General features: G+C 35.8%; 2 protein-coding genes across 9 annotated transcripts; one reads left to right on the top strand and one right to left on the bottom strand.

Annotated features, from left to right (window-relative positions):
• Positions 1-677: 677 nt before the first annotated feature.
• On the top strand, positions 678-4,842 carry LOC137810369 (putative callose synthase 8). 7 transcript variants are annotated; one of them, XM_068611597.1, is made up of 8 exons: positions 678-1,008; positions 1,260-1,311; positions 1,463-2,833; positions 2,956-3,015; positions 3,098-3,179; positions 3,257-3,308; positions 4,096-4,160; positions 4,331-4,842. In XM_068611597.1, the coding sequence occupies exons 3-8, from the start codon at positions 2,804-2,806 to the stop codon at positions 4,462-4,464; spliced, it is 423 nt and encodes a 140-aa protein (XP_068467698.1). In that variant the 5' UTR covers positions 678-1,008; positions 1,260-1,311; positions 1,463-2,803; the 3' UTR covers positions 4,465-4,842. The 7 variants fall into 7 exon arrangements, 2 of the variants coding, with proteins under 2 accessions (XP_068467698.1, XP_068467697.1); XR_011080895.1 differs by having other exon boundaries at positions 684-1,008; XR_011080894.1 differs by having other exon boundaries at positions 684-1,008; positions 1,463-2,847.
• An 840-nt stretch (positions 4,843-5,682) lies between these two features.
• LOC137810363 (protein NETWORKED 1A-like) lies at positions 5,683-14,282 on the bottom strand. 2 transcript variants are annotated; one of them, XM_068611590.1, is made up of 5 exons: positions 13,596-14,282; positions 13,064-13,145; positions 12,704-12,933; positions 7,235-11,172; positions 5,683-7,110 (listed from the first exon to the last, which is right to left on the bottom strand). In XM_068611590.1, the coding sequence occupies exons 3-5, from the start codon at positions 12,801-12,803 to the stop codon at positions 5,956-5,958; spliced, it is 5,193 nt and encodes a 1,730-aa protein (XP_068467691.1). In that variant the 5' UTR covers positions 12,804-12,933; positions 13,064-13,145; positions 13,596-14,282; the 3' UTR covers positions 5,683-5,955. The 2 variants fall into 2 exon arrangements, with proteins under 2 accessions (XP_068467691.1, XP_068467692.1); XM_068611591.1 differs by lacking the exon at positions 13,064-13,145 and having other exon boundaries at positions 12,704-13,063; positions 13,596-14,162.
• Positions 14,283-17,385: the final 3,103 nt, after the last annotated feature.

The following is a 17,385-nucleotide window of genomic DNA, read 5'->3' as shown; positions in this document are numbered from 1 at the left end:
GAGAAAAAGCCGAAAGCCCGACTCGAGAAGAAGCCGCGAGAGCCCAACCCGAGAAGAAGCCGAGAGCCCAACTCGAGGAGAAGCCGAGAGAGTCCAGCCCAAGTTCGGAAGATTTGTAAAGGAGTTGATCTTATCAACCTTATTCTAGTGTTCTTGGTCCTTGTTGTAAGAACAGGAAACATTCACACTAGTACTTTCATATGTTGTTTGATCCCAGTTAATTATCAACCTTATTCTAGTGTTCTTGGTCCTTGTTGTAAGAACAGGAAACATTCACACTAGTACTTTCATATGTTGTTTGATCCCAGTTAATTCAGGACGTTTCATTTTTTGGAAAACCAGTTTTGTTCATTCTCGGACTGGGACTTATTACGCCTCATTCCTTGGAGTTTTTTTATCTAAAAATTTGACCAGACATTCATTATCGTGTGAATTGAGTTTTGAAAATTTAAAAAAATTTAAATTTTTTAAAATAAAAGTGTTTCAAAAACGCTTTAAGGTTTGAAAATTTTAAATTTTTCAAAATAAAAGTGTTTAAAAAAAGAGGTTTGAAAATTTTTTAAAAATAAAATAGAATTTTTTTTTAAAGAAATTAAAATTTATATACATATAGATATATACACACGTGCCATGAAAGTTATTACGGTGTCTTTAGGGTTAGGGTTTCACATGGATCCGAAAACGATGACGTTTTGGGACTTCCACCAAATACAAATAATCCACTCCCAGAAAAATTCATTTCTTCCCTGATTTTCTCTTCCTCAAGGTCCCTGATCTTATTTCTACACTTTATCTTTTTCTTCTTCATGTTTTTAGCCCCTTTACCTGTACAATTTAAGCTGAATCTCGTTTTCACAAATATATTTTATCGGCGAAGCAAACCGTGGAATGTCAAATGCTGAATGCATTGCTATATGTTTACTAGAAAAGATGGGTTTTTCCCCACTAAATTGTGCATGAAAGGTTATTGATTGGGCAGAAGCACATACTTTGCTTCACAAGAGTGAGGTTGGGTGCCATAAACCTTTCTTTGTATTCTGGATATTTGTTGTGTTTAGATCTCAGTTTTTTTAATCTTCATTTCTTTTGCAGCTTATGTATGTAGTGCAGCCATTGGGTTGTGGATTATGCGGTTTTTCAATTGTTTACTTGTGTTATTTATTGATAATTGAAACCATAAGAACCTTTCTCTCTTTCTCTCAGTTGTTTGGGAGATTTCATTGACTATTGATCTAACTTCTCTTTCTTTTGAACTGCAGGGTATAATGTCCTCTGAGAGGGTGGACCCTTACATTTAGCATATGTTGAAGGGTACGATTTTTAAACAAATCCTCCTCTCTTTGTTTTTTTTTTTAATTTCCATTTTGTTGTTACATAATCTCATTTCTTCAGTGTTGCGCACTTTTAGTTATTCTTCATCATGTCTGATGTGCTTTGAATGTGCATTACTGCAAATTTTCAGTATCCATGATTGTATTAATCCATCCAAGAACAGTCCACATACGTAGCAAGAACAGAAATGATCTCACCAACTCTTGGTCGTGTTGTCCCTCTGAAGCTCACCTTGCTGAGGTTACTGTCCCCATTTTCCACAACCCCTAACGGTGACACCGCCATTCTGGCGCGCCTGAAACACAAAGACTGGCTCACTCCAAAAGAAGCCAGCACCCTCTTAACCTCCCTCACAGACCCTTCCTCCACCCTCTCCTTCTTCAACCTCTACACCTCCCGCAAGGACTTTGACCCCACTGAACCTTTTTGCACCACCCTCGTTACCAAACTTGCGCAGGCCCAACACCTCAACCCACTCCTCACCCTTCACCACACCTTCACCCTCCCCCGCCCCCAGAGACGTCATTTTTCTGATAACTTTTTTTTCACACTCATCAAAGCCTATGCACACTCCTTTCATCGAGTGGACCACGTGCTTCGCACCCTCCACGAAATGCCCTGCCCCCCCTCCACACGCACATTCAACTTCGTCCTCAACCTCCTTGTCAACACTCGCCTCTACTGCGCGGCACACGACCTCTTCCTCCATGGGCCACAGCTCGGCGTGACTCTTGATGCTTGCTCATTGAACATCCTCATCAAGGGGCTCTGTGCCCAGGGGGAGTTCAATGCTGCGTTTAGGGTGCTGGAGGAGTTTCCTGGGCTGGGGTGTGAGGCAAATGCGCTGACCTACACGACGCTGATGAAGGGGTTGTGTGAGAGAGGGAGGATGGATGAGGCTTTTGCGTTGCTGGAGAGGATGGAGGGTGGAAGTGTGGATGCTGATGCGGCGGTTTTCAATGTTTTGATTGGGGGGTTAAGGAAGGGAGGGAGGGTGGATGAAGGGTGGAGGGTGTTGGAGGGGATGATGGGGAAGGGTGTGCGTCCTAATGGGGGGTCTTATAATGAGGTTTTGTGTGGGTTGGTTGAGGGTGAGAGGTTTGAGGAGGCTAAGAAGGTTGTGGAGAGGATGGAGGTACAAGGTTTTGTGCCTAGTTTTGATTCTTATAAGGGTTTGGTTAAGGGGTTTTGTGAGAGGGGGGTGGTTGGGGAGGTTGAGTGGGTTGTTAGGGATATGGTGAGGAACGGGTTAGTGCCCAAGATGGGAATGTGGGGTAAGATTGTGCAATGTGCTATAGAAAGGGAAGGGAGGTCTGGGTGTGTGGCTGTTGCTATTGATGGTGTTTTGGAGCTCGACAAATGACAACCACCTCATTAGGCCATGATATGATACAATTGGTCCTAGGATGTGTTTGTGTTCAGTCAGCTCACATGTTGAGGTCACGTTTGTGTATCATACAGCCTAGAATCTATGTTTGTTGGAGGATTGCAAGAAATCCAGGTTTTAGTTCTACAGTATGTCATATTACCTTGCTTTGCTGCATTGTTCTTATTGTTTACATTTAATTACTTTAGTATATCCATCCTAATATATATAAACATGTTGAATTTCTTGCAATATAGGTACACATTGTTTTGGATATTTGTGTACCATGTGAATATCTGTTTAGCTACAATTTTGAGGTAATAATAACAGAACATCGAATATGGAGCTACTCTAATTTGGTTTCATTATTTAGAAACTTACTCTTAGTGGCCAATGCAGATAATACCACTGATAACTCATATCAGACAGATTTTGAAAATTGATGTATTGAAGTATGAATGCAATGACCTTTTCCCAAAAGGTATGGTGCATTTTTAATTGTTTTGGTCACATAATGGGTCAGTCAATGTGTCTGATAATGGTTTGATTATGCTGCAGTCAAAAGTGATGCTGGTACAAGTGTCGCTGTATGGAGCCCTGTAGTTATTTTGTGAGAATTATTGCTTTAACATGTTCATTTCTTTGCGTTTAACTTGGAATCATCATTCTAAATATACTTATATTGAAGTTATAGAGGGCAAAAATACTCTAGTGGTTGAAGTATATTGAATAATGATGAAGATGAATAATCTATGTTGCAGATCCTAATAAAATAATTGCCCAGTTAATTGCTGAAGGTGGTTATTTGGTATTGGATATGATGTTTTCCTTACTCATCTGAGTTCTTTTATCAGCCTATCTTTGAATCTACTCATTTTTTTTGTAAAAAAATGTCAAAACATTTGTATGGATTGTTGTGTTGTTTTGATTTGGTGGTAGTTAAAGTGAAAGTATTATTATACTATTATATTATATGTTGTTATATTGATTGGGGCAGTTGTAGAAAGTGATGAATATAGCAGGTACTTCTGATGACACAAATAGTGTGGTTTGTTCTCTTGGTGCAGCCAGCATGGTTGTGCCGAGCATTGCACTGTGCATGTGTCTGCGTGAATTACATTTACATCTGCAACTGATTTGTCAATAACTGCCCTTTATTACTACAATAATTGTGTCATTGTTTTAGTAAATTGAACTTAGTCAATCATTATATATTCCTACACCTTGACATTTACTATATAAATTTTATATTTTAACGAGATATAAAATATTCTTAGAAAACTTGAACCTATTTATTAGTGTGTTTATGAATCAGTATGTATTTATTAGTATGTTTTCATCCTAATGTAGCATTCTATATCTGAATTTTCAAATGATTGACTGCAAATCACATGCAGGGAAAGTTGTATTCAATCATGGAAATATCATTTGATCAAATATTCAAAGAACATCTTGATGACGTGTATGTATTTTTGCACATTTATTTATTTTAAAATTAGTTCACTACCTGCATCCCTTTTGCTTCTGAATCATCCTTGTGCTTCATTCCTTTTCTCAAATTAACAACAATAATTTGTTAACCCCTATAGGCGACATGGAGGTGATAAAATTTATAATGTCTTTGACAATCAGGTCCCTGCTGCTTTAAAAAGGCAACTTTCAATGGAAAATATATAATGTCTTTGATCCTATATGCTGTGAGTATATCGGAAACATTGAGCACAGAACAAAAATGGAGCTTGGTGCAGGAAGCATTGAAAAGTTAGGCATCCAAACCTCCCTTGGTTGTCTACTGGGTGCGTTGGAGAAGGAATCTGATGAACCTCTTCACCTAATTCCTTCTGCATCTCTAATGGTTAATCATGCTCATTCACGAGATTTCAGAGAAGCTCATGGGATTCACCAATGGAAAGCCGACTTATGCCTGGAATCCAAGCTCTACCAATACTAATCATTCTTGTAGTTGCTGTAATATATTGCTTGGAGGATGTATATTGAGTTATGCTATCTCTGGTTTTCTATGTAAAGTTAATATTTTAAAGAATCAAAGCTCTACTACCAATACTAATTAATAATTTTTGTGATTGTTGTAATATATTGGAAGTGTTTGAGTTATGCAAATATCTCTGGTTTTGTATGTGAAAGCATGGAATCCAAGCTCTAATCTAATAATACTGATAACTCTTGTTGTAATATATTGGTGGATGTATAATAGAGCAGTGTGTGTCATTAAAGTTGTTGTCCCTTTTATTTTGGAATTTGTAATTGGAAAATCACAAGTTTCTCCATTCTTCCCCACGTTTGGGAGATTTTATTTGACTATTGATCCAATTTTGTTACATGTTCATTTTTCAATATTAATGGGAATGTTTTCAACTCACTGGGTCCACAGTTAACTAGTGTGGATAGGTTAGATATTTCAAACAAATCTCACAAATGAGTTCTTTTTATACTTATATATTGTATAATGTCATCTCTTCATTTTTATGTTAGTCTTTATAGTGTGATTTAATGAGTGTGAATGGTGCAACTTCTTTTGTTTTAGTTTGTATTCTTAAAAGGAAGAAGTTCAGAAAAAAAAGCCCATAGTTTTCTCTATAAAATAATAACTTATTTCATAAAACAAAAACAAAAAGGTATTTTTTAAGTGATTTAGTTGAAGGACCTGTAAGTTAATTTGTAACTTACAAGAAGTTTATCCACACAGTTTTCTTTTCATTCGATCCATAACATTTTTGTTTAACTTTTCTTGACATTTTAAAATTCAAATTGAAAACTTATTAAAAACCTTAAATTGAAAATAACTTTCAAGAAGAAGAAAACCCCTATATCAGGTGCAATTATTATGCACCACTTCAAATATTTTGTGCAGTCTATAACATACAGGGAGCACACATGGAAACTTTTGCAACGTGTCCAGAAATTTTCACAAAAAATTATTCAAAAACCAAAACTTACACGTGTCAACAAGTAAACACAAGTGATACAGTGCAAATTAATGATTGCATGGAGAGTTTTATTGACTGTTACAATGCAATTCTTCATACAAGTCACTCAGTACAATTCTTTGGGAAGCTAAAACATACATACATACATACAGATCTTCAAGTAGATGCTATGATCAGATAAGCCTAAATTGAATACTCTCTTATTTCTCATGACAAACCTTCAATTTCACTAGCTATGTTAACAATTGATATGCTAGTTATAGAAACATCCCAACACAAGGAAAGTACTCACAACATACTGTATCTGACTTATTCCTCATTAGTTGAAGGCTTTGAACATCCACAAGCACACCCCTTACGCCTCCTTCTGCTATTTTTCTTCCCAATGCGAATAAAGTCCTTCAGCAACACCCCTGTTGTTGGTCTACAGATTCTGTGGTTGTTCTTAATATCAGCCATTTTTAGCAGAATATATTGGATGTTCTGCACTTCAAACTGCAGCCTTCCTATTTGCTCAGAACCTCTTCTAGCCTGTTCTGATAACTTTTTCCTTTGCATGAGTACTTCCTGCTTTTCCAACTTTTTTGTGTTTGTTGTGTCTGAAGCTGAGGATGTGCACTGTTCAAAATCCTTTGCCAGTTGATCATATATGCCAATTTGTTGTGTGACAACTTCCTCAACATCTTCTATATGTCTTTTCACAGTTTCATACTCAATCTCGTTTACCTTGTTGCTTTTCTTCTTTGTCTCAGGTTTCTTTTTCAAGTCTTGCAGAGTCATTTTAAGAATGGCCAGCTTCTGAGAATCTGAGGCAAGCCTCTCCAAGATCCTCCTTTTGCCATCTTCACTTGTCTCTTTTCCAGTCTTCCATAGCTCTAGCTTGTCAACCCCTAGTTCCTTCTCTCTCTCCAGCTCTGAAGAGTAATTTTGACATTTTTCTGAGTCATGCCATGTAGTTACATCTTCTACTGAAGTAGAATCCATTTTGGTATCTTCAGTAACATCATGCTGATCAGTTTCACATTGCTCAAGCATATGGTCATTGCTCCTACTGAGCTCTCTCTTGCAATACTTGCTGTAGTCTGGATCATCCTTGTAGCTATCAAGTGGAATGTCTATCATTATCAACCGTTTTTGAGACTTTGTTCTCCATGCATTATGGCCACGTGTGCTGTTGTCTTTCTTGATTTTCATCACCACTTTTCTGTTGTCAATTTCTGGATAAGTGGCAGCTTCGAAATTTGAGTGCTCTGTCATTTCTGATACTGCTTCTGCTTCCACATTTGCAGTCAGATTTTCCTGCTTCGTTCGTCTTTCAACTTCTTCCATCATAAACTTCTCAACTGCTCTAATCCTTTTCTGGATGCTTAGCAAATCTTCAACCACATCTGGTACTAAAATACTTTCATTTCCTCTTAAACTTTGATGGCTATTTTCTTGGACACAAGTTTCAGTGGCTACATCCTGGATAAACATTCAAGGTAGACAAAGATAAGTAGAAAATATAAGTGAACTACATAAGCTGTTTTGACAAGAGAAGGAGGAGAAAAACAAAAGTACATAATATCTAGTTGAAAAAGGATGATACCTTCTTCCCCCTGTTGCCTGCAGCAAAATACTTTTTGGTGCAAAGAAAGTAAGTGTGCTCTAGGGATGCAAAATCCTCTTTCAAAGAAGTAACCATTGGAGTATATGCAGCTAACTGCCCCTTCAGCCCTCTAATTTCCTTTTCCAGTAAACTGACTCTTTCTATCATCTGTTCAATCACTAAGCCTTTTGCAGCACCTTCATCATCAAGCCTCTTGCAAACTCCAGTAAGTTCAGTGACCTTGCTTTTCAACAGTTCTTCACTGATTGATGAAATCTGAAACTCCAAATAAAACGCAGCAGCCTCAGCCTCACAAAGTTGAAATTCATTTGTTTTTTCCAGCAACTCGGAATTCAGTGCTTGCTCCCTAGCCTTGTGTTGTTCAATTTCATGAAGTAATGATCTCATCACAGACTGCAAGCTTCTATTTTCTTCATGAAGGTGTTCAATTTCTTTTTTCTTATTCATGCAATTTTCTGATAGATCAAGAATCTGCTTGTCAAGGTTTAATCTGGCCAATCTTGATTCTTCTTGATCCATCTTCAGCTCCTCAATATATCTGCAAAACTCTTCATTCGATGTCTCTGCAGCCCTCAACCTTTCTACCATATCTAGCAGCTCTACATCTTTCTTCTTGAGAAGATTCTCTGAATTTTTAACTTGATGACTTAAATGGCAATTTGAATCTTTTATTTCCTGCAGCTCTTTATCCATCCTCTCAGTAGACTCATTGAGATAAACATTCTCTGCTTCTTTCACCTCAAACTTTTTCCTTAACATACCAAGTTCCTGATGAAGATCACTGTTTAAACGGCTAAGATTGCTGCCGAGATATTCAGAAAGTGCTTTTTGCTCGATGACTTTTTCGGTGATAAGGCTTTCATAAACCAAGTTGAGGTTGCTTAGAGCTAGCACCTCTTGTAGAATTATGCTTTTTTCATCTTCAGCCACGGACATTGCACCTTTTAGGTCCAAAACACTCCTAAGCAGTAAATTCTTTTCCTCAAGCATCTTACTATTTTCTTCCTGAAAAATTTGATTTTTTCTTTGCAAATCTATTAACTCTGCATCTAAAGCCGCCAATTTGAATTTTGATGCATTGGCTCTTTCTTCTCCATTGGCCACTTCAGTCCTCAGTTGGCTGTTCTTCTCCAGGAGTTCAACCTTCTCTTTCTGCAACATTGCATTCTTCTCTCTCAGGTTCTCAAACTCTTGCTCCGTGATCTTTTTCTCTGACTCCATTTTTTCTCTCTGAGATCGATGTAGCTGAAGGAGCTGCTGCCTCTCCTCTTGGCTTTTCACACAAGAACTTTTGAAGCCCTCAATGATGTCCAAAATATGCAATATTGGTATTTTCTCTTGCTTTGTTCCTTTGTCATGCCCACCATATGAATCAATCTGAAGAGCCACACACACTTGATGAATAGCCTTTTTAAGCTTTCTAATTTCATTTAACAAAAATTCTTCTTCTATCAGTTGCATAAAGTTTTCAGTCTCCAACTCGGAGATAACTTCCTTAGAAAATTTTGAGGCCTCAACATGCTTTTCACATTCAGATAATAAGGCCAAATTCTTCTCCTCCAAATCTTCTATACAACTTTGCAAAATGAACATCTCTACCTGAGCATTTACAGCTTTGTCAACTTCTTTCTCAAATTCTATCTTCCCCAACCGCAGTTCTTCCTGCAGTGCATGAAAAATATTCTCCAAATTTGTCAGTCGGACTTCACTTAAGTGTTCATGATTAGAATGCTTTTCCCTTTGCACCAAAATTGAAGCACGGAGCTCTTGTACTTGATTGCATGTGCTTTCTTTGTCCTTCTCCGAGTCTGCATATTTTTCTTCTAATTTTGTGAACATCTTTTCCAAGTTACTTAGTTTAAACTCAACACTTTCCAACTGAGAAATTAGAACACTTCTTTCATTTAGAAGATTGCACTTCTCATCATTTAGCAACTTGCAAAACTCTTCCAATTCACCTGATTTCGCCTTCAAACCTTCCAGCTCGAACTTCGAATCAGACAGTGACTTCTCCAGCAAGGCATTCTTCTCCAATAGCTTCTGCATACTTTCGGTGATTATTTGTAACTGTGAAAGTAGAGCTGATTTCTCATCAACCACAGTAGATTTTTCTTCCTGGAGAACATGGCAAGACTCTTGAAATTTCTTCACTGTTGCTTTTAGTCCATTTAGTTCATCATTTAAACTTGAAAGGGAAAATTCCATTAAGGCGTTCTCTATCAAAAGTTCATCCATATCCTTTGACTTTTCCAGAAGAGCTTCTTTCTCATTACGTTCCACCTTGCAGACCTCCTTTAGATTTGAGTTCTCATTTTGTAAATCTTTCACAGACGCTGCAAAACACTGAGGATCCAAACCTAAAGTCTGTAGTTGTTCCAGCATAGCATGGTATCTATTATTCAAGTGCTGGATATCATTCTTTATTTGATGAGCTTCCTGCTGGAGGGCATTGTTTTCTTCATAGTTTGTAACGAATTCTTCTTCAAGCTTCTCTTTGATCTCCTTTAATTTAGAGATTTCCATTTGCTGTCTTCTGAATACTGACTTAGTGGAAGAGAAAGTAAATTCGCTCAGCATCCTGTTTTCTTCCACACTCTCTTGAATTTCATCCTTAAAACCTGGTTTGGAAATTTCCAAGTCTTTCAACAACTGAAGCCCATATTTAAGCTCCATAACAAGAGTTCCTTGCTCCTGCTGTGACTTAGAGTACACCTTCTGCAGAGTCTGCAGAGTGGATTCAATTTCAAGAAAGTGAGAATGCTCTTCATGCATTAGAGTCTGCAGCCTCTCTATCTCAGCATGCCTCTCTAAAAGTGCTTGATCCTTCATGGCTATCTTCTGCAAGAGATTTTCAGCCTCTAGTCGAAGAGATTGATTTGATCTCTCCAACATATCACAATGTTCTTCTGCAGTCTTAAGTTTTTCAGCCCCTTTCTCAATTTCTCTACTGAGTTTTTCAGAATTTTCTTGGGCACGCAAAATTTCATTCTCCATTTTAGATATTTTCTCCAAGCTTCCATGGTAAAGGAGAGCTAAAGATTCTTTCTCTTCATTCAGTTCAGCAAGTTTTTTTCTCACTGCTTTAATTTCTGCTTCTGCTCTTTCAAGTTGCTCATTTAACATCCTGGAGTTTTCCTCAGCAAAGGTTACCTTGGCCTCGAGAACCGAAATCTTTTCAAGATTCTGCTTACATATAAGAAGACCAGCATCTTTCTGAGCTTCCAACCGGCCTAGTTCTTGCCTTAGATTTTTTGCTTCGATTTCAGCTTTAGAAAATCTCTCATCAAATTCCTTGGCATCTGTCTGCGCCAGAGATAGCATAGTCTCTAGTTTAGCTATACTTTCTAGACACTGGTTGTACTGAACTTGACCAGCATCCTTCTCAGAATTTAGCTGTACCAAGGCTTCCTTCAGAACTTTAGTTTCAATTTCAGCTTTACTCGCTCTTTCATCAAGGCCTCCTGCATCTTTTTGTGCCTTATTAAGGTTTCTTTCCATTTCAGATAGTTTCTCCATACTCTTCTGATACTGAAGAAAGATAGCATCCTTGTCGGACTGTATCTTGGCCAGGGCTTTCCTCAAGGTTTGAACTTCACCATCTGCTTTCTCTGAATGCTCAGACTCAGAATTTATTGCAGAAGGCACTCCTGGGGTGTGTGATTCAACACAGGGTGAATCATCATTCAGCATGTACTGTGCTTGGTTGGGAAATGCTTCTGCCATGGTTTTATGGGCATGGCGTAGCTCCCCCATTGCATGATCATATCTCTCTGCTAGAGCACGGTATGCTCGGTAGAACTCCTCCACTAATTTCATGAGCTCCGGGCGCTTCTTGTAGTACATTTCTGCCCTCCTTGCAAATGAATCTGCTTCCTCATCAATGAGCTTGATCATGGCTTTCACTTTGCTATCTATGTCTGTATAAAAATATCATCACTTCAGTTAATATATTAACCAAGATATGCATCATGGTCACTAATCAACATCATTTCCTTATTACTCTCACTTACATATGATAGCATTTTCCTCAAAACATAACAACGAGATTTATTATTTAAAAAATGTCTGCATCCGCTTTTGTTCATGTCTTGCTTTACAACTTTTTCTTATTTCACAGGTTCATATAGTTTCTTAGATGGCATATTTTGCATAACTTCTAATGCCACAAAGTTGAAAAACGAGTCCAAGAAAATAAAAAAAAAATGGTTCAACATTGGTTTGTGTTTAGAACAAGCACCCCATGAAAAGGAAATATTGTGTAATGCCTTCAAGTGCCAATTTGCTTTCTTTTTATTGATAAAGTTTTAATTACTCATCTGTAATAAGCTTGTCTTCGTATTTATATCCTTGGATACGCTATGTATCATTGTTATTTCAGTTTTACAAAAGAGAGTTACAAACAAATTTAATCTCATATCTGCTTTGCTGAATTTGGAGTTGCTTTTTATTTTTTAAAAATAACTGTAGAAAATTAAGAACCATGTTCATATATGCATGCTCATCAATTAGTTTGAGCCTCAATATTCATCATTAATTTAAACGTAATGAATTCCGATTTAATGATTATGTTGGCATCCAAACAGCAAAATGCAAAGTGAATATATTATTCCTGCTGGGTAGTTGATGGCTCACACTTTTGTCTTCTAGAAGACTGATGATGCTAAACAGACATAATGATTTTATTTTATGATAAAATGGTACAAGATTTTTTGATTTTGACACAAAATATTACATTACCAACCAAGGATAGATCTGCTAAAGATGCTAAAATGAAATTAGGTCACACTAACCCTAAGCTTGTGAGAGAAAACTAATGGGAATCTTCAAAAAACTAATAATGATAGTAATAATTATGAACATATACACTTTTTCTATTATTTAATTTTTCTTCAAATCTCTTTCTCTTTCGTTACGTCACTCATTACATGAATTACTTTCTTTAACTTTTCCCCCATAACATCTCTCCCAGAGAGAGAAAGAGAAATTAGATATGTGATGTTTTACAAAATGATTTGATTGGCAACATGCTATTGTGTTATCACTGCAATTGATCTTTATGAGTTTTGCTACAGTGAAGAAGTGTATGATTGTGATGAATTTTGTATTACAATGAACAAGTTAGGATGGGTAGCCAGAAAGTTTGTGGACCTCTATTATGGTCTCAAATTGTTCATTCATCTTAAAGCTACCTGAATGATTTTTTCCTGGGCTCTCTATCTGTAATCTCTTATTGCTGACTGCAGAAAGTTGTTCTTTGGACTTTTAAGTGAAAATTAGCCCTGGTTCTGTTTTTCTGTATTCTTGTTATGGTAGCACATTGAACTCAAAGTTTCAAACCAGATAATGTAACAAGTTTAAAACAACATACTAAGACTCCTCCACCCCAATACTAGACACACACACACACATGGAGAGAGAGAGGGAGAGATAAAGAGGAAGAAGACACACCTGTAAGGTTTTCCTGAAGCCATTTTGAATTCTTTGGTAGGTGGCTATCCCACCACCAAGAATATGAGCGCCGGGACTCAGAATGAGACAAGGTTGCCATCACTCCAGCAAATTATAACAACACAAATAGTTTTGATTTGCCAAAAGCCTAATACTGGATCCAGGCTAGACTATAAGATCATATCTTTCTAAGTTGAGACTCTTCAGGACTGTTTCACCATTTTGTGTACCTGTCATCAAATGAATGTCATGATCAACACAAGTACATTTGACAAGGATTGCTCCAGATTCATCAGAAGTCCAACTTAATTCCCATGGCTTAATGTATATAAAAGTTGCAAACCCTTTCCGTTCCATTACCTGCCAAATTGGACACAGCTTTAGTTGATCAGTGAAGGGACCTCTTGTTTCAGCTGCTCAGAAAATTTGATATCTCGGAGGACTGCCACAAAGAAGGGAACTAGAAAGAGTAAACAAGAGGGTAACAGAATAGCATGGAATATGGAATGGCTAGAAGAAGAAGCATCAATCCTTCATCATTATCAATTGCATTAGATAAAACAAAATACTTCTTAATGCAAAAGGGTTCCAAAATCCAACCACAAGTAGAATATACTTTTTTCTTTATTTGGTATGGAAAGAATTGATGAAAAATTGTCCACAGGCAAGAGCAATTTCTATGATCAACATATAATGTTAGAGAAGAGGAAGTATACAAAAAGAATATTAGGTAGGAGGATCCTATGAAAACTGATCGATGATCATGAATAGTGAAAAGAGAAAAGAGAAATGGACAGTAAAAGTTGCAGTCACGGAAAAGAAAGGGTGCATCAAAAGGTAGTGGTGATGAGCAAAACAATTTATGAGTTGAGCAAAAGGATCAAGTACTCACCAAGCGAATGATCTTGATTAACTACCACTTCAAGGAACAAAATACCATCAAACCAAGCAAATGGGTGTCTAGAAAAGCATAAAAAGTATGGTTCTTTGGGGCAATTGGGATGAAGCACAGCCCAGAAGGATGAAATCGGAGAACTGGTTCTTCACCAGCAGCTGTGATGCTGAAAACAGAACCCCCAGCAGCTGCAAATCTTCCATCTTACCCCATTTTTCTCAATCTGGAAGACACAAAGTGGCAATCTTTGAAGTGGGGTATTGGCAATATAGAATTGTGTCGTGTCGGCTCTGACAAAATATGACTCGTCAACTGTAAAAAAGGAGAATGGACACAGACAGAGCACGGAAAAGTGAGTGCTGTGGTTTTGATGATAATCATGTTCTTTTGGAGAGATTATTATAATAATTAGTGTTACAGTATCCTCTAAGGAAAGGATGCGTGCAAATGCATATCAAGAAGACTCCACCATTTCAACAAACGTTAATGGGATCCAAAATCATGATTATGTTTTAATCACTGTAATTAAACATTATAAACAGGTCCTATTCATCAGGTTTGTGTGCTCTGTCAGTCATGGACTGCATTATTATTCACCTCTCCTCACTTTGAAATTCTCAAACATAAACAGTGCTCATCATCCCCGGGAATCAAGGGATTTCTTTTTCCAAAAGAAAATCATTTTTTTAAATCTAAATCATGTAATTGCAGTATATATAAATACATTCACACGTTCAGGGGAAAAAATGTTCACTTTCGTATTATTTTAAAGACAGAAACACGAACATTTGATAGATATATCCGTATCTTGATACAGACATGAACACAGATATACATAAACAGACAATAAAAATTTATGTGCATAAATATGTTTTAAATTTTTTTTTAAGTAGAAAGATATTTTTCATAACAATTTCAAAATAATTTATTTTTTATTTTTATAATCATAATAAAAATTTATACAATAAATTTGAGTTTTTAGAATATTAATAAATTTTTTATTTTTAAAATTGTCAGAAATACAACAAATACTTTTAGAATTGGACACTTCATCAATACGTATCTTACATGTATCGTATAAGTGTTGGTATCTTATACGTGTATTTGACACATATACGTCATTTAAGATAAGTGTTCGAATTTTCATAACCTACTACACATAAGTATAACCATTAACTTTATCAGAATTTTTTGATTAGTTTAAATAACTATTTATGTATTATTTGTGTTAGTGGTTTATCTCATGAATCAGAAGAAACTCCTATGGAGTTAAAAGAAATTAGAAATTTTACAGGCTGAATTTATTTGACTGTGTTCACTGTCATTGAAAGGTTGACAAGTAAAAGTTTTAGAAAGTTAGTTGGTTTTCAAAGGAATTTCCTAATGAAGTTGTTTAGTTGTTTTAGTTTTCAATCATGGAGTGTCCTTCAAAGGAGAAAAGAGATTAAAAGATAGAGTGATTGCAGTAGAAGAATAATACCTTTGTTTAATGCATCTTGAAGACATTGTTAAAGTTGTGGCAATGATCTTTGTTTCTTGCAGTGTTTAATGTAGAAACAATCATTGGTTGCTTCCAGCTACATGTTTTTGTTTTTGACTGAACCGACAATTTATGAGAGTATTTGATTGCAATACAAAGTTTGTAATTTAATTATGAGGTTTGCTGTTTCATATCTATTTTTCTTCCTATTCTCCATATATATAGAATGATAAATTTTGGAATAAAGTGGGATTCTAAAGTCAAAAGGTGTGGTGGTTGCAAGACTTTGTCTCTTGTAGAATACAATGCTTTAAACAATTATGAAGCCTACTATTTTACAATACACATTACAAGTTGAGTTTGCATTTTCATGACAGATAAGCTAGTTGACACTTTTGATTTTTGTTTTCAGAAGAATTGGGAATACTTTTGAATGATGTGATGTAATGTAAGAAAATAATATTGAACTATGCCGGAAGGGTCCAAAGGTTGAAAAATTGAGAAATCGAAAGAATAAAGAATAAGAAAGACGTTCCTCAAAATCTTACGTGGAAATACATACATGTGTCAGTTTTAAAAAGAGACGTGTAAAGAAAATAAATAAAACTAATTCAAAGTTAAAGAGAATTATAAAATAGAAAATCAGTTAATAAAGGATAAGCAGAAGATTTAATATGATATGAGAGGTTCAATAGGCTCATTAACAAGATTAACAAGTAGTATAAATATATAGAGTATTTAGTTCAATAGTTTAGTTTTCTGATGAGTGATTAATACAAAGACTGACTTAAGCTTAGGAGAATTCATACAGGTACAACCTCCATACGAGAGACCAGAAGATAATTCCAAAAACACAAATGATCGAGAGAAGGAGTTGATAGAGGAAAGAAAGAACGAAAAGTGCAAGACAGAACGAATTTTGAAGACACTCTCTTCTTCTTCTTCTGTAAATTTGTACAAGTACAGATACTATACTGGTAAAATAGAACTACATATGTTTAATGTTGTTGCAAGAAGAACTTGAAAGAAAAAAGTGATTTCTTTGATTTGTTTTGGTGGTAGGAGTTCATTTGATGTTACTAACCAACCAAAGTGAAATGGTTTGAAGAGAGTACTTGCAGAGGTTGCAAAGGGCGACCCACATGATGTGATTTTACTCCTCACATTTCCCATTCTGTGTGAACATCATTGGTTGTACGCAAACCATTGTCACTAACACATACTCAATCATAGAAATCTAAGTATAAAATTAAGTCTCATTTTAAGGAAAAATGAAAAAAAATTGAGAATGATACACACAATATTGATGAGAAATTTAGGTTATCTAATCCACCTGTCATCTTAATTTCCACTTCCAAGAGCAGCCCAACCCTAACCTACCTCAAGACCAACAAGTCTTCCAATTCCCAAATCTAGAAGCCACCCTGTGCAATGCATGGTCCCATTCTCATTTCAGATACACTTCTACCACTAATAACTAAACCAAAATATAATTAAACGTCATGTGTCATACTAGCACTAGAGTTTAATCAGGTCCAACGTCCAACGTTTTAAACATTCACACTCTTTATAGATTCATTTGTTTGAAACTCCAGTTTAATTAGAAATAAAGACATTTTTTTTTACACGGTATACATGTACTGGATATGAAAACATTATCTTAAAGTTCACTTCTTATTATAATAGTCAACTAGAATTCATTGGGGAAGACAATACGGGACTGACTTAATAATTCAATCTGTTGACCCACTTCTCGTCCTGTATAATTTACCGTCTGTGTAGGTCAACAATGGAATGAGGCGGGTTGACCCCCTGACCCGAAAAAAGAGAAAGTTGATGTTTGATATTTTATATTAATTGAATTATTGATGTTTGACTATGTTTGAAATAAAATGGTTTATTTAATTTTTTTTTTTTTTATAATTATTGAATTTTTATATTCATTTTTTCTGATAATAATTTAAAAAGTAATAAATATTTTGATTGAATTTTTTTATATTTAGTTTTTTTTTAATTATTGAATTTGCGTAACAAACATTTGTATTAAATTTCTATAAAAAAAAATTCACAGAACAACAAAAATTCAGTTCGTATTGTTATCTCTAGAACTTATGCTAACAAAAATTTATTAGATCGATCAAATCACTCACTAATTTCAACCATCCCGCACTAGTTCCTACCTTTTGCATATATTATGCCAGATATGCCGGCACTCCTAACACTTCATCTCCCCATTTTAATAGTCTTAGTCCAGAATCTATTTGGTCCGTTGGTAAACAATTTTCTCCCAAAAAACTATATGTAAAT

Source organism: Phaseolus vulgaris, chromosome 2 (assembly GCF_000499845.2).
Source record: "Phaseolus vulgaris cultivar G19833 chromosome 2, P. vulgaris v2.0, whole genome shotgun sequence".
Taxonomy (NCBI): domain Eukaryota; kingdom Viridiplantae; phylum Streptophyta; class Magnoliopsida; order Fabales; family Fabaceae; genus Phaseolus; species Phaseolus vulgaris.
This window is presented reverse-complemented; position numbering and strand designations above follow the sequence as displayed.